General features: G+C 35.5%; 1 protein-coding gene across 1 annotated transcript in view; it reads left to right on the top strand.

Moving 5' to 3' along the window:
- The window catches only part of COL19A1 (collagen type XIX alpha 1 chain), a 426484-nt gene that overhangs the window by 154885 nt on the left and 246991 nt on the right, over nucleotides 1-24608 (top strand). Inside the window, exons 13-15 of the mRNA XM_069070725.1 lie at nucleotides 5854-5907; nucleotides 19753-19806; nucleotides 21681-21716. Coding sequence (XP_068926826.1) covers nucleotides 5854-5907; nucleotides 19753-19806; nucleotides 21681-21716 — 144 coding nt within the window. The remainder of the gene's footprint in view (nucleotides 1-5853; nucleotides 5908-19752; nucleotides 19807-21680; nucleotides 21717-24608) is intronic.

Consider the following 24608-nt stretch of genomic DNA (forward strand, 5'->3'; position numbering starts at 1 on the left):
TTCACCCTGGAGAGGCTGTAGGAACATGTTTCCAGAGCTGTCATTCTCATAGTGTTCTCAGGTAGCAACTGGGATAGGTTGAGTCATTTCTATGTGAGAAGTATAAAGTTTCCTGTTGCCCCATTCATAAAATGAAGCAACAAAAAGTTTTAAAAAGCCATGAGACTTTATTGCTGACTCTGTGTTTGGAAATAATCCTACATAGTACATTACTGATCAAACTACCTTGAGATTCCATTGTAAAATTTGAAAATAGTTCTGAATCTTCAACCTGACAAACAAAACAAAGCAAAATCTCTTTTGAAGTGCAGCTTACTTCAATTTTTGTGATGTAATTTTAAATATTTCATAGGTTATGACAAATGCAAGTGTCAGTGAAAAGCTATAACTCAAGAAAGGATGTCTTTGAAATCTTAGCTGATCATTAAAAAATCCTGCAGTGTTTTTTACAACCAACTTTAGATTTGTCTTGAGAGTAAAAGGCTCGAGTTGGAGTGGGGTAAAACAGGAAGGCAGAGAAAGAGAAGGAAAGTGTTCCTCTCCATAAACTCCATGCCTCACATTACTCTTCCCAATAATCTCTAGATCCCTAATAGTAATTAGGACCCATAAGTAGGAATTGCAGAGGAAGAGATGAGCAGGAAGACCAGTAGTTAGAGGAAAGCATCCATACTAGATTAGAAAGCAAAAATGCAAGGATAGCCAGGGAGCTGGGCATTTATTTGTCTGATGCAACCTCATCCAGAAAAGTCATGTTCTTTTTATTGTAATGATGTTTTTACCCTACTGATGGGTCCTAGTTGTTATTTAGGAATCTAGAGATTATTTGGGTTAATATAAAACCAATTGTTGTTTTAGCTATACTGTACCAAGGAGTTAAAAGGCTAATCAAATTATATGCTACATCCTGGTACTATGAACTCTGAGGCTGAATTCTGTAGCTGTAGTGATTTTTTCTTTTGCTTATTTTGGAGGGCAGTTGGGGTTAAGTGACTTGCCCAAGGTCACACAGCTAGTTTGTGTGTGTATGTGTTAAGTGTCTGAGGCCGAATTTGAACTCAGGTCCTCCTGACTCCAGAGCCGGTGCTCTACTCACTGCATAACCCTAGCCGCCCGGGGGTTTTTTTTTAGATAATTTTTTTTTGGTAATAGGACTTGCTAATAGGAGAGACATTGGAGAACTGGCCTCAGAATCAGGAAGGACTAACTCTGATACACATAGGCTATGTGACCCTGGGCATTTCACTTAACATATGTGTGTATAATGTTCACGTATATATATATAGAGAGAGAATGTTCATACATATATAATGTTCATATGTATACATATATATATATATAAAACATTCACTATGTGACAGGCACTATGCTTAATCATTTTATAACCGTTATCTCATTTTATCCTCACAATAACCTCTGGCAGGTAGATGCTATTATTATCGTCCCCATTTTACAGATGATGAAACTGAAGCAAACAGAAGTTCAGTGACTTGCCTAGGGTCACACAGCCAAGCATTGTCTAAGGTCAGATTTAAACTCATATCTTTGTAGATTTAAGAGGCTATCTTCTGTGACACTTAGCTGACTCCAAGTTGTATTTCCAGGAACTCCATAGATTGGTGAAATCACAGCCACTACTACCCCCAAAATTGTTTTCTGTGTCCAATCTTTCTATAATTTGTTTTACTACATGTGCTCTCTTCCCTGCTGCAGATTGTAACTCTATCTTAATAGAAAGTCTCCATTACTGAAATCACCTGTTGACCAGCTAGCATCTTTGCACTTATTTGGGCTGGTTCTCAGATGATAGACATTCAGTTAATTGCCAAAGCTATCCTGGAGGGCTTTCTATCTTGTTAGAATCTGTCATGGTTCACATTTTGCTGACATAACCTTCAGTACCTAGACTTCTCCCCACATACACACTACAATAAGGTATCAATATAGGGAATCAATGGAAATTTTAATCTATTACATTAACTTAATCATATTTGCCATCTGGAGCTACTAATATATTTATTTGATTCCTTAGTGACTTATTTAAGAAAGTTGATAGGACTGATCTTGCAAAAATTATTCTATTACATTTTCTCTCATACTGCCCATGGAGACATAATTGAATTAAGTTCATGTCACAAGTGAAATTAGGTGAGTAATCTTGGTTCCATGCCATTTAGTTAAAAGAATTATGAACATTTTAAGACATAAATAGACATTTTTAGAGGGATAATAAAACCCCTTTGAGATTCCAGCTATTCAAAGCATTTCTACTGCTTGTCTCTGAACAGGGATTTGTAATAGACCTTTAGTACAGGTTCATTTTTGATTTTACAAAACGAACCAAGTCCAGTCTCCCTAGAAAAGATACTGTGTTAGAGAGGTTTTGCTCATAGAAAGGGCACTGGTATTGGAGAAAGGAGACGTGGGTTTAAGTCCTGATGCTTACTAGATTTTACCATAGGAAAAACATCACCCTTTCGCACCTCAATTTCCTCATCTGTAAAATGAGGACAATATTACTTGAAATATCATGCAACTTGTGAGAAAAGGAGCCCATTAATCTTAATGCGCTATATCAATATGTTATTATTTCCATAGCTCTTCTAACTCTTCAAAATACTATAATCCATTGTCTCACTTTAAAATATTCTTAAATTATTAACCTAATGTTACATAGCTACTTAAAGCACAGGAGGACTAAACTGTAGGTTTTGAATCTGGCTCTTGATTTCATTTCCACTAACACATTTGCTGTCCTTGATACCTTGACTTGGGTCTATTTTTTTATGGACACATTTAGAAAATTCTGAACATAACCAACACACAGAAAAAGAGTACTTTCTATTCAAAGTAAAGCACAAAAAGAGAATGTTTGCTTTTTTAAAGGATGAAGCAAAGCCAGCTCATTACTTCCAACACTTCCCTGCTTGTCTATGAAATTTTCTGAATTATCTTCTATACTCTTCTTTGCACTTATTAAAAATTTTCAGTGTTGTGATGAGCAGACAGATTTCAGAAAAGCTTGGAAAAACTTACATGAACTAGTGCAAAGTGAAGTGAGCAGAACCAGGAAAGCATTATACACAGTAACAGCAACATTGTGTGATGATCAACTATTAGTTCTTCTCAGTCATACAGTGATCCAAGATAATTCAAAAGACTCATGATGGAAATTTTATCCACATCCAGAAAAAGAACTGATGCAGTCTGAATGCAGATCAAAGCATATTATTTTCATTTTTGGGGTAGTTTTTTTCCTTTTGTTCTGTTTCTTCTTTCAAAAAATTACTAAAATATGGACATGTTTTACATTATTGCAAATATATAACCTATATCAAATTGCTTACCATATTAGGGAGGAGGTAGGAGAAGGAGGAAGAAAATGTAGAACTCAAAATTTTATTTTAAAAAAATGAATGTTGGGGTGGCGAGGTGATGTAGTGAGTAAAGTGCCAGCCCAGAGTCAGGAGGACCTGAGTTCAGTTCCAGCCTCAGACACTTAACACCCATACACACACACACACACACACACACACACACACACACAAAACTAACCATGTAACCTTGGGGAAGTTACTTAACAACATTGCCCTCCAAAAGGCAAAAAAAAATGAATGTTAAAAAAGTGTACTGATTTAAAAAATTAAATAATTCAGTGCCATTATCATTACCATCAACCAAACATATATCAGGCACCTACATGGTACTAAGTACTTAACATTATCAAATTTGGATGATAGATCCTATTGTATTAGTCAAAAATAAATTGTGTATGGGAAAAAATATTTAGTCCTGTTAGTTAAAACTAATGTATGGTAAAAGGCACCTCTATATAACCAAACTTTATCTCTGGACTTGGTTGTGAATTAGGGATTTTTTTTAATTTCCAGTTTTATGTTTAAGTGACAGGTGCTCAACAATACTTGTTCTTCTCTTTCTTAGTTTATTGATTCTTTATAAGAGAAATATGTAATAGGAAGGGAGTATGGATTGGCAAGGATAAGGAATGTCAGGCATAGAGCCATAGCATACCACTGGTGTCCTCTCCATATCAGGAAAATGCAAGAAGGCCTCATACACATTGGGTGGATTCTCTATGCCAAATTCATGGGAGAATATGGGAAAAAAACACCTCTAGAGTGGGCAACCATAGATGAGTTGGGGTCTATATAGGAAAGGAACATTCAGATCAATGGGGTCATAGATTCATTTGAGTATTGATTATTTATATTGAGAAAAAACTAAGCATAATATAATATGGCTTCAAAATAAAATGGAGAATTGACAGAAAAAAATCACAATGCCTTGTCTTCACTAAGCTTCTACTCCTTAATACTTGAAAAAATTATATTTAAAACAATTTTGACCCCAAACTCTAAACTAGTAGATTTCATTTTACCAGGTCAAATGTTAGGTTTTAAAGTACTTCCACCCAACCTCTGTTTGGAACATAAACCTAGAGGTGAGCTCAGCTGCCTATGAGTCTGATAAATTGTTCTGGATAAAAATCTCTTTCTGCCTTTTATCTTTGCTATATACACTGTACTGGGGAGGTGTACATGGTCATCACCAGCATCCAGGCCTCAAATACCTCTCAGTTTCCACACTTGTCTGGATGACTCTCATACACCTTCTCCCCTCCCCCCTTGAAATGTATTTCCAGAATATAATCTCACTTCAGTATAATCTCCCTACAGAACTAATCTCACTGTTTGCTTCTCCCTCTATGCTGCTGTGCTCAGTAATAAGCCATGGATTGGTTGTGATTTAAATCTAAAAGGAGTTCTTTTCACTGATGAAATTACTGATCTATTACATATTCTTCATGTGTATGTATGTATGTGCATATATGTGCTTGTGTTTGTGTGTGTGTGTGTGTCCTCTTACCTTCATCTAGGATCATCCTTCAATATTGTCTTTGGGGGCTGTTTTATCACATTTTAAAAGACATTTCTCAAGATTTGCTATGCCTTTGCTCTTACAATGTTTAACAATACAATATATTAATTCTAATTTTAAACTCCCATGCTATAGTTTTCTTGTGTTTTATTCCACTTTTGGGCTAAGTGGAAGAGCTAATTCTCATTTTCTGCCTTCTCTTTCTTAGGATGAACTTAAAAGCAACCTCAAAATATTTCTCCTTCCCCATAGAAATAGAGCTTCCACAGATACTCTATCCCTGACTCTCCATTGTAATTATGTAATTAACTTCCCCTTTTCCCCATTTTAATATCATTGTTGGAATGTGCTTAGATGCATATAGTCAATGTTTTTTTTTTAAAGCAATTGGGGTTAAGTAACTTGCTCAAGGTTACACGGCTAAGTGTTTCTGGGTGGGTGCTAAGTGTCTGAGCCCGGATTCGATCCCAGGTCATCCCGACTCTGGGGCTGGTGATTTTACTCGCTGTGCTACCTGGCTGCCCCATCAATGTTTTTATTTAACATTCTTACGTCATTGTTTTTGTCCTCTGTATTTTCAATATGACCTAAGATTATACTTCCTTAGAGAATGGAGTTTGCATTTTTGTAGTGCTCATAGTACAGTGTTTAATATTGTACCTTTTCATATTGATCACTTACTAAGTATTTGCAATGATGAAGAAGATGAATGATTCTAGCTTTGTATCCTTCTACTTAATTATTACCTGCTGCTCTCTTCTGAATCTTTTTTCTAATTCTCTGAGTATTTGATTTGGGGAATCCAGGGTTATTCTTTAAGGAATGTTCTTCAGGGTATTTGCAAACATAACTGTATGTAGTAAGTCATAGAACATGGGATCTAATCTTTTTTCCTGGTAAAGGTTTTCAAATACATTATTTTTATTTTATATATTTCCTTCTCCCCTCCTCCAGGGTGAACAGGGACAAAAGGGAGATCCAGGACTAGATGGCATTCATGGAAAAGCTGTAAGTCTAACTCCAGATATTTTTACCCATATAATCTGTTTACATTGATATTTGATATGCATTTTACACCTTTGAGCTTTGATGACCCATTGGTCATAAGATTATAGATTGAATACTAGGAAGGCACTGGAGGTTTTCTCATTTAGTGTGTTCCCTATTATATTGATAAAGAAGCCCAGAGAAATCAAATAGCTTTCGCATGGTCACAAAGTAAGGTGGCAGACCCAAATCTGACTCTGAGTCCAGTCAGTGCTCTTAACATTATGAATCAATTGTCCCAAGATAAATCTAAAGCATAAGGGAAATTATCCATAGAACTCAGCAAAAACCCCACTTTGGCAGGGGATGTTTGAATTAGTCACATAGTCACTTCATACTTATTGGTGTGTTAACTTTGTATGTTAAGCCTTAAAGTAAACAATACATAGGTGTAATTGCCAGAATCATATTCTATTTTGACCTAATGACTTAGAAAGCCTAGAGTTAAAATAAAACTAATATAAAAAAAAATTAGAAAGTACACAATATAGCAATGCTTTGGTCCACTGACCAGGTATTATTATGCAAACAAAAAACAAAAGCAGGTTTTCTGTATAGCCCCTGGTTTTACTTAATATTCTTTAATTATAAGTAAATTATTATTTTGGGAATGTTTATTAAAACTGGTGGTTTCCAAGAGTGGAAAAGTTTCTAATAGTTGTGAGAAACACAGTGTGGTAAAATGCAAAGAGGGTTGGCTACTTTGAAGTGAGGGGCACTGACTTTAAAATCCTGCATTGTTTCTTACTACCTGTGTGACCGTAGGCAACATATTTTAGCCAAATAGTAAGCATTTATTAAACTCCTGCTGTGTAACAGTCACTATGATCATTGCTGTTAATACAAAGACAAAAGCACAATTGTCCAGCTCTTATTAGTTATGTCTAGGGAGGGAGACATTAGTTTTACATATCTATATCTGGATATCTACATACATACAATGCCCCTCCCCCCCCCCCCAGATAAATTGATCTGGGACCCAGCTGTAAATCTTTAGAGCAAGAGGTGTCTAAAAGTACTGTTCTGAGACTTTGGAGAGGAGCTTCTGGCAACCAACGAATCCTCCTTGCTGACAGCTTTGTTCACTTTGTTGCCAGTGGGTTTTATGTATGTTTTTATTGTCTATACCACCTTGAGAGCTTTAAAAAAAATTATTTTGTTCTGAAATTAAGTAATAAATAACAAGTGTTCTCCTAATATACTAGAATAGGAAAAAAAAAGATGATTGTATATGGAACTGAAAACCAAGTATGTACAACTTGCCACTCCTTTTAAATATATAGTAAAGTTCTCATGTAAATTTTCTTATTTTTCCCTTTTTTCATTTCCTCCTCCCTACCACCCCAGAGATGGATCCTCCCTGAGAATTATTTTTACCTGAGGATATTAGAATATGATTTTAACAAAAGGAGAATCTGTTTCAACTCTCTAGATCTGAATGATCCATTGTATCAGATGCTGGAGAGTGACCCTGGCAGCTAGATATATAGATCTGAGATCCATCTGCATTGAAATCATCATTGAATTCATGAAAGAGAAAAGAGAAGAGGGCACCAGACAGGGTTTTAGGTTATATCCACAGTTAGTGGGTATTGATATTGCAAAAGGAGACTGAGAAGCAGTAAGTATTTCTCTGGGTCTTAATCTACTCACTCATAAAAAGAGATTTTAAGGTCTCATCTGTCTCCGAATCTACCATCCTGTGTGTTTATGTCACTGTTCTATAAGGTGACTAAACTGAAACCAATCTCTATTCTGAAGAAAGAAGAATAAGAAAAAGATACCTTACAAGGTCACAAAGGCAAAATGGTACAGAGGAAAGGGTGTGGGATTTGGAATCATAGGACCTGTGGTTCAGATCCCAGCTCTGCCAACGATAGCTTCTCTGATCTTGGATAAATCACTTAACCTCAGTTTCCCCATATGACTACATAGAGTATGGTCATGTAAGCATTCCAAAGTGATTAAGAGAATCTTTTCCCCCTTCTTTTTAGCTCTATCTCTGTTTTCTATCTCTCTTCTGTACTGAAGTCCTCCCAGGAAAACTTTTGTTTACTACGTCTTTACTTTAATGCTTAATATACAAGGACATCTGTAAAATGAAGGTGGGCTAGATGATTGCTAAGATTCCTTCTAATTCTAAAGCTATGAATCTGTAAAATATAGGGGAATGAAATTTAAGAATATAACTAAAGAAGAAAGAAGAATCAGGAGGTAAGGAACTAGGAACATTTGCATAAATTTAGCAGTTAGGTTAGCATTCCATTGGTATTTTGGAGAGATAGTATTATGTCTTCAAACATTAAAGATTTCAGAATATCCTTTAGAACAGGGGTTCTCAATCTTGTGTGTGTGACCGCTTTGTCAAAATCGTGAAATTTATGGACCTTATTGGAATAAAGTTCTTAAATGCATAAGATAAAATATGTGGGATTACAAAAGAAAACAATTATATTGAAATACAGTTGTCAAAATATGTATTTTTAAAATATAAGTTCATAAACCATAGCTTAATAGCTCCTGATTTAGAATATATTGATCAAAAAGTATCTTGGGCAGGAAGAAAGAGGTGCTGCTATGTTCTTCTAAATGCTGTTGGATAACAAAATGAGTCTAAGGTGTGGATCAAATTAGACATTTCCCTCATCTTTCCTAGAGAGACAGCATGGAAAAATGGAGTGAGAACTGGCCCAGTTTATGTGTAAGCAATGGCTGGTGTGCCAGCCAGAGGCATCAGGGAAAACTACTCCTTCATGAGTTTGGGTGCTGAGAATAATATGTTAAATAATGAGAGTCAGTTCAATGCAAAGCTTTATTGCAAGCAGTAGGGAACAGGGGGAAGGGAGAGAGGAAAGAGGAACCTGACATACAACTTGGATGTATGCATTAACATATAGGACAACTTGTGAGGGCAGTGTAACACTAGGGAACACAGAGACATGGGTCCATTCAACAGGAAGTGGGTCCTCCAAAGTGGCCTTCTAAGAGTGGGGTTCTTGTGCTCTGATTCTGGGCACCCTCCTGGATATTCTGAAATCTTTAATGTTTCATGACATAATACTATCTCTCCAAAATACCGATGTAATGCTAACCCAACTGGTTGAGTTGTATATAAGGGGTCAGGGCAAAATATTATTTTGAGGAGCTTGTTATCAGGAAGAGGAAACAAGCTGGTAGTAGTCTAAATATTATTATGGAGGTTTATCAATTAAGCTCATGATAGACAAAATGTTATTTGAGGGACACCGCTGTACTAACCTTCAAAAAATATTATTGTCAATATTTTTCCATCAGAGTATTCTATAAACTTACAGCATCACCTAAGGGGAACTTGTCATGATGTTGTCAAGACCACCAGTTCTAATCTTATAACAAAGGATCTTCACTGATTTTTTATTTCAACCCATACATGGATGTTCTCCCTCCCCAGCAACATATTGGACAAAGGAGCATGCAGCCACCATTTAAATAAATTTAATAAGGGGAAACCTACTACTTCTTGAGGCAGCTTTCTTTTGTACAGTTCAAAATATTTTGAAGTTTTTCCTGATATCAAATCTAAATTTATCTCTTTGCAACTTCTAGCCACTGCTGCCAGTTCCACCCTCTGGGACCAAACAAAACATATCTTCCATGTCCCATCCCTTTAAAATTTTGAAGACAGCTGTTGAATTGTTGAAGAAAACTTGGACAACCTCCAAGCATTTTCTTCTCTAAACTTATATCCCAGTTGTTTAAAAAAAAACTCTTGGGGAAGCTAGGTGGCATGGTGAATAGAGCACTGGTCCTAGAGACAGGAGGAACTGAGTTCAAATTCGGCAACAGACACTTGACACTTAATAGCCTTGTGACCTTGGGCAAGTCACTTAATTGCCCAATTGCCTTGCCTTCCGTCCTCCAAAAAAAAAAGGAAAAAAAAAGAAAATCTTGAGACATGGATGCAAAGCCTTCTACCATTTTAGTTACCATCTTCTGGAAGCTCTCCATCTTATCGGTATTCTTAAACTATGATACCCAGAATTAAATATGCTCCAATTGTGGTCTGACAAGATCAATATACAGAGGAGTGCCAACCCTTTTCTTCCTGGAAGCCATGCCTCTCCAATGTATCCCAAGATCACAAAAACTTTTTTGATTGTCACATTATATTTCTGACTCATGTTGAGCTTGCCACCCACTGAAATGCCCAGCTCTTTATCAGAGAAACCGCTATTTAACCCTGCCTTTCCTATAGTGTACTTTTGAGATTGTTTATGAGTATAAGACTTCACATTTACCCATAATGGATATTATATTAATATATTCATCCCAGTGATCTTGCCTATAAAGATCTTTTCAGATACCATCTCTGCCATCCAGTGTATGAGTTATCTCTCCCAGCTTTATGTCATCTGCTAATATGATGAATATTCTACCATTCACACAATTGTTAAACAGCACTGAGGCAAGCACAAATGCCTGGGACACTATACTGGAGACCCATTACTAGGTTAACACTGAATTATTTTAAATTTTCTTTTCTTTTCTTTTTCAAAATTTTATTTTAGACTCAAACACCAGAGCACAAATACTGAATAGAGAAAAGAAACCAAAAAGTATGATAAACTTAAATATTGGAATGTAAATACAAAATTAGAAAGAAAAAAAGCATATGTGCATTGCAGAACATAAGAGAGGATTCAAAATATGTAACAATAGATTTTCATTTCAAGAAATCCTGCATGATAAATAATACTTGTGTTGAGAACTGTCCATCTTTGCTTCCTTGTGAATTTTCTTTTGTTCTTTGCTGTGTACTTTTTTACTTTGTTCTTTTTCCCTCCCTCCACTCTCCCCCGACAAAGCTGCAATAAAGTTTAGATATGTTTCTCTATAGCTTATAGATATATACATACATATGCTTTCCCAAACCTATTCTACTCCTGATCTTTGTTTTTATGTATGATTATATCTCTTGTTTCCTATTCCTCCTGCCTCCTCTACTTTACTTCTGCCCACTACCTTTCCCTCCTATAACTTGCCTACCCCCCTCCAATGATCCCTCCCCTAACCTCCCATTCCCATAAATCTAAGTACCCTTCTATACCTCTATTTTACCTATTCCCTCACCCTCCCCTCTAAAAATCCCTCCCTCGTCCTTTTTTTCTTTCTTTTTAAATTTTATTTTCAAGACATTGAATTTTAATAGCTATTCTTTGGGTTTCTGTCATTCAACTAGTTCAAAATCCATCTAATTATAACACTGTCTATCCTCTCTTATTTCCTATTAATTCTATATCTTTATATCTCTTCCAGAAAAATATTTTATCAAATGCTCTGCTAAAATCTAGGTAATACTATGCCATTTCCTTGGTCTACTAGTTTCATAATACTGTTAAGAGAAGATAGAAGCTAAATGTGGCATGACCTGTTTTTGAAGAAGCTATGTTCATTCTGTAACCACTGGTTTCTTTGATAGGTATTTATTATCTTTTTAGTGGGCTTTATATAATTTTTCCAGGAATCAAGGTCAAATCCACCAGACCATGGTTTGCAGACTTTATTTTCTTATTTTTTTAATGGGAACAATATTTACCCTTCTTCACATCTACAGTATATTTTCCATTCTTAATGATCTTATAAATATCACTGGAAGTGGTTCACCAATCACATTTGCCAGTTCTTTCAGTCCTCAAGAATGTAGTTCATCTGGGCTACCTGACAAATGTATCAATTGCAGTGAACTACTCAGTTGGTATCTCAATACTTACCTTGAGTATTAACTCTCTTTTAGCCATTTTTGTTCTGTCAATTACAGTGCAAATGTCATTCATCTTGACTGAGAAAGAATTTAAGAATGAATGTCTTCTCTGTTGTCAGTTTTCATCATCCCATCCATACCAAGTGGCAATCAATCCAATCCCTTCTCTGAACTTTCTCTTTGCCTCAACACAGCTTAGAAAACCCTTTTCATTGAGTTCACATAATGCATTTGATATTTATTACCTGTGTGACTTTAAGCATGTCACAATCTCCCTGGACATTAGTTTCTTCTTCTATAAAATGATGATATTTGACTAAATGGTCTCTAAGGTTCCTTCCAGCTCTAAATCTATTATCTGCCTTATGGTCCTTAGCTTTCCTCACCAGCATTGGCTCATTCTAAGTGTTGGCAGATCAGACATATCTTTTTTTTACAGTAATATGTTCTAGTTATATTCACTGTTACCTGCTCTTTGTTCCATATTTGAAGGCATCTTTTAGAAAATCTTAAGTTGCATTTATATCAGAAAAATCTCATTTTCCCTTCAGTATTGGAATTGTTTCCCTTTCTGCCTTCTAAATGTCGTCTATGAGAGTTTCTCATCACTTCTTGCCTAACTTACCCTAAAGAATTTAGACCATAGTACTGAAGCTATCCTTCCGAACTTTGCTTTCTAAAATAAGGGATACTTGTCAGACTATGCTCAAATTCTCCCTTTTTCTCCATCACGAACTCTAGAAGGGAATGGTCACTCCTTCTTAATGTTCTCATTATGGTACCCCAGCAACCATTTCTTTTCTGTTGATGAGAACAATATACAACAAAGAATAATCCCTTTTGTTCCTCCGCTCTTTGAATGATGAAATTATCATTAAGGTAAGTTAAGAAGGTATTAGCTGCTCTACTTTTTGCAGAGAGTTCCAGTAAACTGGATCAGGGTGGGGAACCTGCAGCCTCAAGGCCAAATGTGGCCCTCTGCATCCTCAAGTGTGGCCCTTTGACTGAATCCAAACTTCATAGAACAAACTTGTTCTATAAAACTTGGATTCAGTCAAAAGGTCTCTCACCAAGGACTTAGAAGGCCACATGTGGGCTCAGAGTCATAGGTTCCCTACCCCTTATCGGGATAACTGGAGTCCCCTGTCCCTACTATATCACATCTCTGTGCCAGTTTTGATATCTCTTTCCCAAACTCCTCTTCTCTTCCAGTGTCTGTCTAGATGGTCTATGGTATATTTTGATGACAAAATAAGTTATTTCTTCCTCCATTTTCTCTCATTCAAATACTTTTCCCAACTCTGCTTTCTGGATTTCCTCACCATGAGTATACTTTCCTGATATTTCTAATAATACTCTCCCATCCCCCTATCTTATTCCTTGTGAATAGAGTAACTCCTTTTAAAGCCTTATATCCTACTTATGAATTTTATCTCACTGAATCTCACTGATAATTATGAGATCAAATCTGAATTTCTCTTTGTGTTAGAATCTCTAATTCTGCATTTGAGTATTTGTGTATGACCATTTAAGGCCATAGGGCTACTAAGTGGCACAGTGGATGGAGTGTCAGGCCTGGAGTCAGGAAAACTCATCTTCCTGAATTCAAATCAGGCCTCAAATATTTACTAGATGTGTGACCTTGGGCAAGTCATTTAAACCACTTTGTCTCAGTTTTCTCAACTGTAAAATGAGCTAGAGAAAAACATGACACACCATTCCAGTATCTTTGTCAAGAAAACCCTGAATGGGGTTGCAAATAGTCAGATGTGACAGAAAAATAACTGAACAACAACATTTAAAGCCACAGGTTTTACTTCTGGCTCTTTTTTTTATTTTTTTCTCCTGTCAGCATCTCTGGGTGTCATATTCTATTATTGTTTCTTAATTACTATCTTCTATGACATCTAGGGAAGTTTTTTCCTTCCCATAGTCATTTTAGTTTAAAGCCCTTTTGAAGAGTTTTTCAAGACACATAGAAAATGCATTCCTACCAGTCTTTTTTAGTTATAATGCTCCTGGTAAGGAGTCTGTTATATATAGATTTGAAGCCATTGTCCACAAGTCCAAATCCCATGCTTAGACATCTCCTCCTTAGTCCACTGTTCACTTTCTACATAATTTTTCTCTCCTCTGATCCCTTTGCCTTCAGTGGGTAGCAATAAGGAAAACATAATTTTTGCTACTGTAGCCTTCAGTTTCCTGCTCAAGTTTTAATAATCTTTGTCAATACTTTTTAGGTTCCTTCTGGCAGTATTATTTGTACCACTTCTGGTGATGTAAATCATCCTGAAGTGATAGCGCTTATTATTTTGATAAGTCCTAGGAGGTTCTATGATATGTCTTGTATTCATGCTGAAGGACAAGAAGTTCTTTATTATCATCAGGATGACAAATAGCTGCCTTAGTACTGGTGAACAGGGAATCATTAATACCACTACTCTTAACTCCTTTCTCTGATCCTTGTCGCATGTTCTCTCACCTATTAGCTTATGTGGCTTTATTGAAGAATTCCTTGGAGTATAAGAAGCCACTTTTTCTTCTCAGAGCATCTTAGTTCTTACACATATTATAATTATTTTTATATATCATTTATCTCCTACTGGACCATAGATTCCTTGAGGACAGAGAATATTATTAATCTTTGAATCTTCCTCAGCATTAACTATAGAGTTTTGCAAATAGTCAGTAATTGCCACAACTTTTTTTCTATTTAAATGAACTGAATTTTTGCAATTTAGGAAACAGTAGGTGATAGTAATTGCTAAATGAAGAATCTCATTTTCCAGTTTTTTTAGGCTAAATAAGTTATATTAGTAAACTTTTAATTTTTTTCAAAATGCAACCCTCCATGAATTTTAATATGTCATTAAATGAACATTATTGTGGGCTTACATGAAATAAATTATTTCCACGAAAGAAATGTTGGAAAGTAAAAAAAAATGAAATCACATTAGATACAACAATAAATTCCATTTCATTACTCATGGACATGACTGCTTTACAGAAAATTCAAGTAAGCTGCTATGGATTAAGGAAACTATATAAATCATCAGACTTAGTCTCATTTTCCATATCACTATCAGTCCTTTTAAAATTCATTGCTTTATAGGAATTCACTACTGATGTTTCTGAAATTATCATATTAATCTGCTTATACCATTTTAATCTATACTACTGAATACAGAAAAATTAAAAACCCATGAAGTCAAGGTTCTCCCCTGGTGGCAGCTGCTGATATATTGCTATGGGATGGGTAGTCAGAAGGATGAACCATTTTGAAGAAACAAACTGAGTTACTTTCTCTGTCTTCTGGTCTTATAACAAAATATATTATACAATAGCTATTTTCCCAATCCCAAAAGATGAATATCATAGTTTAAGTAACATTTAGATTCCAAGTAGAACATAACCTTCTATAAGACAGGGCCTAGCTCTCTTTGACATAGTTAATTGCTGTTTTTTTAAGAATCTTCACGTATGTGAACTTTGGGAAGAAATGTGAGTATAAGTGCCTACTTTTATCAGAAATGAATCTTCTATTTGCTTTTTAGTCTGTTCATTTGCCTCTTTATTAGTTTACAGTCAGCCTTGTGCTTCCTCCTTACCCTGTTGGCTCCTGCAATGGCAGCATTCAGCAACTACTGATAATAATACCTATGTGAAACAATAAGAAAAATGTAATCAAATAGAAGATCATTACCAATCTATTTTGGGGGCAGATAGGTGGTACAATGGATAGAGTGCTGGGCTTGAAGTCTGGAAGTCTCATCTTCCTGAGTTCAAATCTGGCCTCAGACATTTACTAGCTGTGTGACCATGGGGCAAGTCACTTAATTCTCTATGCCTCAGTTTCCTCATCTGTAAAAAGAGAGGCTTATGGAAAACCACTGTAGTATCTCTATCAAGAAGAACCCAAATGGGGTCTAAAAGGGTTGGACATGACTGAAAAATGACTGAACAATAACATCCAATCTATTTCTCAGACCCAATTAGAGTGCCTTGGTCCCCAAATCAATCAATAAATAGGTATTAAGCACCTGCTATGTACCAACACCATTTTACTTTATCATAGAGGAAATTAGTCTGCAAGGGCCTACTCTAATAGACAAAAAGGAAGCATTGACAAATATAATTTTCCCTTTAATTTTATTTCACAGAAACAAAAGACAAGTTATGATATAAATACCCATTAAACTGAGTACAGACCATGAAACAGAAATGTTGCTAACAATCTCAATTACTTGGATCAGGAATCAAGTCCTGGATATGTTATATAGGAAGGTTGTTATCTTAAAAGTTCACCTGGCAGCAGGTGAACATATTATATGTGGGCTGCCATATATAGACATTCTCACTGTTGACTCTTAAGTTCATCAAGAATCTTTGCAAACTAGTTAGGTTATTTGGGTAACAACTTTTTTAGAGCTATGTCCTGATGGATGCATATAATGAATCCCCTGTAGTGGTCAAATTATTTGAAATTGCACTGTGTATGGGGTGGCTAGGTGGCACAGTGAATAGAGCACAGGCCCTGGAGTCAGGAGGACCTGAGTTCAAATCCAGCCTCAGACACTTAACACAAAAAAAAAATAAAACAGATGTGACCTTGGGCAAGTCACTTAACCCCAACTGCCCTCCAAAAAAAACCAAAGAAAAACAAAGAAATTTCACTGTGTATTTCCACTGGGCAGGAATCAAGGACCATATTTTACAGAATTATTACTTCAAATAATACAAATTTGAATACATGCATCCACTTAAGGAGCTTCATTTTTTGCACTAATTGGGACCTCATTATATTTGCTTCTTAAGTGTATGAATTAACACTTAACAGAACATTCTTGGATCTCCCCAGTATAATTTAAGTCACTTAAAGGAAGACATTTTTTACTTTTCATATTTGTATTCCCAGTACTTCACACCATGTCTGTCTGTGAAGAAAACACTTCATAAATGCTTTGGGGATGTTAGAAGCTATGGCTGACTGACTAATGCAGATATTTCAGTGAGGGATCAGCCATTTTGAGCAAATAACCTGAATTATTTTTTCCATCTTCTGATCTTTTTAATAAAATAGACCATAAAATAGCTACTTTCCCAAACTCAAGAGATTAATATCACAGTTTAACCACTATTTGAATTCTAAGTAGAATGCTAACAACATACCTACTTGTTGAGTGATCCATTGAATCCTATTTTATTTGGAAATTATAGGGCTAAGCATGGACAAAATTCAGATTTCTTAATTCAAAGCAATTCCCCCCCTCACTTGATGGTGACAATGAGAGACAAAGAGATTTTTTTCTGAGGGATTCGTGTCATTGAGGAAATAGATACACCCTTGCATCTATAACAACTTGGCCGTTAGTGGTAGAGGGAATCTATGTCCATGAAGTAGCTTTCTGCTATCCATTGCCAAAACATATGCTTCACAAAGGGAAAGGGAAGACCTCTGTTTTCACTGATGTGATTCTGAAAAGGAATCATCAACAGAAGCCACTGTGATCTAGATTTCTTCTGGATAGCACCAACATTAGTACCAAAAGCAACAGTGGCCATTGAAAGGAAATTACAACAATAGCAATTTCATATTTATTATCAGGCTTTGAGGTTTGCAAAACAATTTCATAGCCACTGTATGAGGTAGGTGGTCTGGAAGAAAGGGCTATGGTAAACCCTAATTCTTAAAACCCTCGACAAAATGTCTACCAGCAGTATTTGAGGGGACTTCTTGTGAATGGTCTCTGACATAGAATATTCCCTCTGAGGAATGTTTAGGAATGGAGAAAGGCTGGTTCTCAGGGTTGTCTCTAAATTTCCCCATGAATGCTATAAAACAGAAATACATGAGGAAAATAAACTAAGCCAAAAAAATGCATACATTAATTATAGCTGTTGTTCACATAACTCATGGTATGGCTGAAAGAACTCTGGTATCAAAGGCCCTGGGTTCACATTCCATTTCTATCACTAACCACTTGAGTAATCTTGGATAAATCATATATTTTCTCTGAACCTCAGTTTCCTTATCTGTAAAATGAGTGCATTGAACTAGTTAGCCTCTAAGCTAGCTCTAAGTATATGATTTTATCATCCAGGTGAAACATGAACAAATCAATCATCATGAATTTTGCCTAAATTATACAAGTGTTTGGATGAGTAGACAGAATCCCACAGTATGATTTTAAATATTTTCTAGTACATGTTATGTATTTATAGAATGCTTTGTGCATTTATAAATATTAAAGAAATTTTTGTGTATTATTTGAATCTTTCTGAGGTTGTGGGTAGGATGGGGTACTATTCCTAGAGTCCTAACCTACATTATTTTTAATCCACATCACAACAATATAACATCCTCTTTCCCCTTGGATTTTAATAAGCACAGGAGACAGACTTTAGGAGGAATCAGAATGTTCTATTGGTATGGAAGAGAGGAAATCTAATCATGGGCTATGAGGATGAAGTGAGACTGACCTTCCTTGGCATTTCATTCTGTGACTTACTCACTTTTTCTGTCTCTTTTAGTCAGGGTACCTCTTTCTCTTAGTCTTTAGACCCTGATAGTCTTCAACCAAGAAAATGTGTATTTTAAAAAAAAATTTAGTCTCAACAGCTAGTTGCAGGAATGTCATGGTTTTCTTTCTCAGATGTTCAGAACATTTTGTGTCCATTTTTGACCACAGGAATTGTATTTAAAAAAAAGTTTTAGGACTCTGGAGGTGGAGAACACTGCACTTTGATAATAAGACAAATTCTTCAAACATGGTTTTCCTCATGGATTTTTTTCACTTATCTTTCTGTTTTTCCTTGAGAATGTCAAAGTGTATAAGGAAGAACTATAGCTAATGTATCTTGTCTAGGAAAATAGTCATAAGACACAAATTATCCATAGCTGATTTCAGCCTTGGTTTTATCCATGCTTTTTGATTCCTCAGGGTATTGTTAAGTCTGCACCTGCCTCAAGCAGGGTCATTTCAATTCTCTAATTTTCTTTTTTTCCCCTCCCAATTCATCACTGGTTTCTATATTGAGTGACTCCAGGTGCTGGCATTTGGCATTATTCATTCACCTGGAATTTGCAGGGCAGTAATAGCTAAAGCCCTCTGGCTAGCCCAGTATGGTGCATAGATCTATATACTACATTGTGTGATTTTCTGAGTATTTCTTTTATTCCATTATTGTCCCTTTCTAGCCTATAGTGTAATATTAAGGATGAAGAAAGATTCTTTTTCCTATTTATCACAGACTCAGTATGTGTCTATCCACCTCTGTTTGTTTACACCATGAATGCATTCAGCCATAGAACTGATCTCCTCCAGTGAAATCTATTGTTATATCTCTAAAAGCTGTCGTTTCTGAGCCAGATCAACTGCATACCCATTAAAATGCTCCAGAGCCTGGAAAAAAATGCATGAAAATATTCGTCTGATAGGTTTTCAGTGTTTTATGTTGCTATATTTGATATCTTTGCAAATCCAAGTAAGGAAGGCAAAGGTAGATAGGGATTAAAGACATGGCTGAACTTAAAAAAAAATCTAAATCAGGAAAGTGATTTTTTTTGCTCCCATTTTGAGGGTTATGAGAGAGTGAATCTTTCTTCCCCCTCTTCCCTGCCCCCTCCACATTCTAGTTTCTAGATAGAAACTGCAAAAAAAGCTTTTGATTTAACTCTTGAATTTTTGGCAAGCTTAATAAAGGCCAAATCAAAGCTAAATCAGGGGTATTTACAGCATCCACAAATTTAATCTAAAGTGGATACTTAAAAGCTCATATAGTTCTAAATGATGTGCTTCCAGATGGTGAATTAATGTAATTTTAGCAGGAAGTGAAGTTGCACAAATATGCAGTATTTGGATCACTCACTGATTTAATGTTTCTGTCCCCACCATAGCCCAGATGTTGCTGATCATTTTAGTGCCAGTTGTCTCTACCTCTCCCCTTGCTATGAACTGAGAAATCAAGTTTGGGAATTTAGTCAATTCTGGTTTATTTCATTACTAATTGTGTTAATAATGGAAGTTTATTGTAAGTTGTTTACAAAGATCTTCTCTTTTGTACAGGGTTTGAAAGGTGACATGGGTCCTCCAGGTCCACGTGGCCAGAAAGGAGAAAAGGTACTGTATTTCCCAGAAGAAATGCTGAGCATGAATAAATGAAAATCTTTGCCCTAACACACATATGCACACCCCTTTCCCCTTCTCCCCCCAGCAATTAATCTTCACTAGAAGGGTATTAACCACCAAATGAATTCTAAAATGAACCAATTGCTGTTAAAATCACACAAGCAAGAGATACTTTTCCAATCATTTTAATATCTCCCTGAAAACAATTAACATGCTAGGTCTCTCTCACTATCAACTTGTGTTGCTCTACAACAGGGTCGTCCCCTCCGCTTGCTTGACAGCAGTAGCTGTTATATCATCACACTAGGTGAAACCTCCCAAGGCAGCTGTGGGAACAGTGCCAGTAGCAATGAGGTGTGCATCTGAAGGTGAAGCAGGTGGTTGTCAGGGGGAGATAACTAACTTTGCTCCACAGATTGCTCGCTCCATTTATCCCCACTCTTCCTCATTAACTATCCTGTAATAGCATATTGGCAATGACTTTGAAAGAAGAATAAAGAAAAATTAAAAAGCAAGCATTAAATGGAGCAAGGTCACTGGTCTCAACTTTTTAGACAAGGGCCGTACAGTGACTTTCTGATGATAATAGAATACATCTTCATCTTGTCTTCTGTTCTCAACGGTTTGTTTCTTTCTAGAGTCCATGAATTCCTTGCTGTTAAAAATGACAACTTAACATTTGTTCCCAAAGCTTGATTTTAGAGTTTTTGTCCTCTTTTAGTTACAGCTAGAGAAGTTCACTTGTCTACAGGGTCCAAACATGCAATTTAAAAACACATTTCATATTCTATTCAAATGAAAGCAACAGAGTTTACCTTTACTGGTGCAAAAATAAGTTTTACAGAAATAAAAAACTATACAAACTACCTAATTGTTGCTCAGAATTCTGTTACATGTAGCTAAGAGTTCCATTATTCCTAATTTTGAGATATTACGTACCAGTGCATCATCTGGAAAATGGGCCTTAGGCCCACCCCCTATTTGGGGTTAGTATCAACATCCAAAGTGTGGTCAAGGCTAAGCGATGACATCTGTTTCTCTATTTCTATCTGTGTCTATTTCAGTGCCCCAACACTTAGAATGAGAGCACTAAAGATAAAAAAAATAAGTTTGCTAATGTATTGTTGAGGTTAATAAAATTCATCTTTTGTTCTTTCAATTTATGTGATCGATTTTTCAGATACTCAAAAATATCTAAATGGATTGTCAAATGGGAAGTCCCTCCAGTGAGGCAGATTGCAACCTGTCAATTTCTCAGATACTTCACCCAAAGTCCATGTATTTGTTTAGTCTACTAGTTATACCTGATTATCTGAATTTACTCAAAGGTCAATGAAATAAGTTCAATATTTGCAATTTGTATAGACTTATGAAGCTGCCTGCTCTGATATTCTTTAGAAGAGGCAGCAGGCCATCTTCTTGCAGCTGGGAGGCATGAAGTGGGTTGAGCCACTTATTATTTCTGCTGATCCTAATAGTAACTTTGCATCAGAAAAATTATCTGCTGCTGTGACATTTCCCAGCTGCCCTGTTGGCAAGCCACCAGGCTTGAAAAGATATTCATTCTAATTTTGGATTAGCAGACAAAAGATTAGAAAATTAGATTATTTTGGTTGCTTTGAAACCTGTCCTTCTTCTGTAAAAAGCATGTGGGTATGAAAGGTGATTTTTATATTGTGGGAGGGAATAGGAACATAATACAGTTTCATGCTATACAATACTTTCTTGAAATGAGATCTTGTTTTCCATAACTGCAAAAATTGACATTATATATGGTTATTGGTTCCAACCATCTCTAGAAGTGTAAGAAATAAAATGCAAATAAAAGTTGGTAATTGTGATTTTCCCCCTTTTCCTTGTTTTAGGGAGAAATGGGACCCCCAGGACCACCAACCTTAATCGTAAGCACTTGTATAAACCAAAATACAAATTTAAAAATTAAAACCCCCATATATTTTCAACCAAATTTTTACCCACACTACACTTGGAACTAGAATCATAATTTTTAGAGCTCCAAATTATTTATCAATAATGTCAGCAATGCCCAAAGAAGACAAGGAACTTGTCCCAAATCATAAAGGTTGTTGGATGGCACCAGAGCAGTTATTAAAACCCACAGCTTCTAACTACCAATTCAGGGCTTTCCCTCTTATGTGTTGTGCCATTGAGATTATTCTTGTAAGATTTTGATGCAATTTAAAAACACATTTAATATTATATTCAAATGAAAGCAACATAGTTTTCCTTTACTGGTGCAAAAATAAGTTTTACAGAAACAAAAAACTATGCAAACTACCTAAATGTTGCTCAGAATTCTAGGATATTTGTGTGGTATGTTTTTAACATTTGCAAATGAATATAGCATTTGAAAAATAATTTATGAGAAAACAGATAATGAATCTATAATGGAGTTATTTTAGGATTAAGTAGTTCATTATTTATTTATTAAGTATGGAATCATAACTATATCAATATTCTATTTGGGCACTGTTTATATTATAGACTTTTTGAGTCTTTAAAGGTTAATATTTCATTAAAAATTCTTGGTCTAAGAATGACTTCATCTTCCTGATTATAAAAGCAAAAGGCAATTGTTTGAATAAAGTTGTTTTTTTTTTAAGATCAATTGTAGCTATAATTTTTCTGATGCTGACATTACTTATTTATTCATTCAGTTTATAAAAATGGTGCCCTCTAGGTGAAAGTATTCAATTTAAAACAGTCAATTAATATACATAGAAAGAGCAGCAGCAGTTAATAGCACATATTAAATATTTTAAATTATCAGCTCTAAAGTACCAACCCATCAAGGAAGGTCAAGTTAAAAGAATGTCTTGCACTATTGTGAACTGGGGCTCTGTCACATCAGGAAAGGGCAGGAATTCCATGGACTATTAAGTGATCCTGTGACTTTGACAGAATTCATACTTCTGCTCTAAAGACCCATTGTGGCTACACTCATTAATATATGAAACTAGTCTTTACAACCTCTCTGACATGAATGGCATGTATTTTATTCATATATGGAGGAACTATGCTGAAAAAATATGCAATGTACCTAGGGATACTAAACAAATGAAGCTTTGGAGCTTTAAGCTTTGGTTTTAGGGAAGGCAATACAAACAATCCATTTGAGTAATCACTGTAGAGGCACGTTATTTGAAATGTAGATATTCAAAAGAGCTAATCTTTGAAAATCTTTTAGTATTCAGATTTTAAATTACCATAGTATCCTTTTCATGTTCAGTGTCCTTTTCAAGTAATTAAAATAAAAACAAAATTTTACCTTTTATAGATTTGATAAACCCCAGAACAAAGTTAAACTAGAACCTGCCTAGAAATCAAAAGAACAATTTGTTATTAGAACTCTAGCATGACCAGAACAAGGAATAAAACATGTTGAAGAACTCTAGTTCCTGTAAAGTTTTATCTGTAATCCTTAGGGACTGGAGGTTCAGTTATGGTCATGATCAGCTATTAAGATTTGTACCTGTCCCTCAAATCCTGTAACCTCTCTATGGCATTTATGCACAATTTTGTCAAAGATGAAGGGTTTTGTGGTTCACAAACAGGAGAAATATTCCAAATTTAACAAGCACCTATATTTCATAGCCTGGCAATGTTACTGAAGCAGCCTAGGTTTAGGAAAAGGCTTGAGTAAATGCATATAACTCTGGTGGCTAAAACAGCTGGAATGAACTTTTAAAACAAGGAGAGATGATTTGATCCGAACAATAAGAATTTCCTTAAGGGGTTTGGTGAGTGGTATTGAAACTCAGGTAACAAGGTGTGTATGTGAAGTCAATTCACAAAAAAGAAAAAAAATCTTCTAGTTAACCCCTACAGTTGTCTCTCATGGGTCCCCTCAATGACAAAGTGATATAGGCCAAAATGGGCATCAATGGAAGAAATCATTTATCTTTAAAACTCCCCAACCTCACCTCTACAGAACTTTCCTTCATCACACCATAGAATTCACAAAACTTTATCTGACAGATATATTTTAAGAGAGAATTGGGAAACGGATCTACTTAATGGAAGCATGATAGTTTAGACAGAAGCAATGCTCTAATAAAGGCTGTTTTGTGCTTCCTTCATATTATTCTAATTGTAGCATTTATATTATTTTTCTCCTGACATTTAAAAAACAAATGCTAGATACAATAAATTTCAATTCTATGGCTTCCTGTCTGTATATTTTATTTTATTTTTAAATAAATTTCTATTGATTTATTTTTTATATCACCAATTTTCTCCTCATCTCCCACTAGAACTGTTCTACTAGTAGTCAATCAACTAGCATTTTAAGTAACTACCATGTGCTAGGCACTTTTCTCTAACCCCCTTCCAGAGAGTCATTCCATGTGTGTGTGTGTGTGTGTGTGTGTAGCAAAAAAAAGGAATGTGAAAGAAAATCAGTAAAGCTGATCCATACATTGATAAATTCTGAAAATACGTACAATGTCTATAAATTGATTTTAAAATATTAATTCTGCAAATATATATTATGCTTTTACTTAATGCCTCCTAAAATTGTTCCTTTGTATCAATAGGTCCCCTATTCAATAAAGTTTTGCTATTTTACCATATGGTTTTTGTCAAGGTACTGAGTTGAGGCTCCTGAAGCAAGGCAGGGATTGTTGCTGAAATGACATAGTTGGCTAAATTTCTCTCTGTCTCTCTCTCTTGTTCCTTCTTTGGCATCTACAGCTTAAGCCTGTGCACGTCCTGTCAGAGCAGTGACAGATGAAGGAAGGTAGTGCAGTCATCTCTCTTGTAAAGTATATGAAAAC

This window comes from Petaurus breviceps, unplaced genomic scaffold (assembly GCF_028583685.1).
Source record: "Petaurus breviceps papuanus isolate PSGF00001 unplaced genomic scaffold, PetGlider_PUasm1.0 90822, whole genome shotgun sequence".
NCBI classification, from domain to species: domain Eukaryota; kingdom Metazoa; phylum Chordata; class Mammalia; order Diprotodontia; family Petauridae; genus Petaurus; species Petaurus breviceps.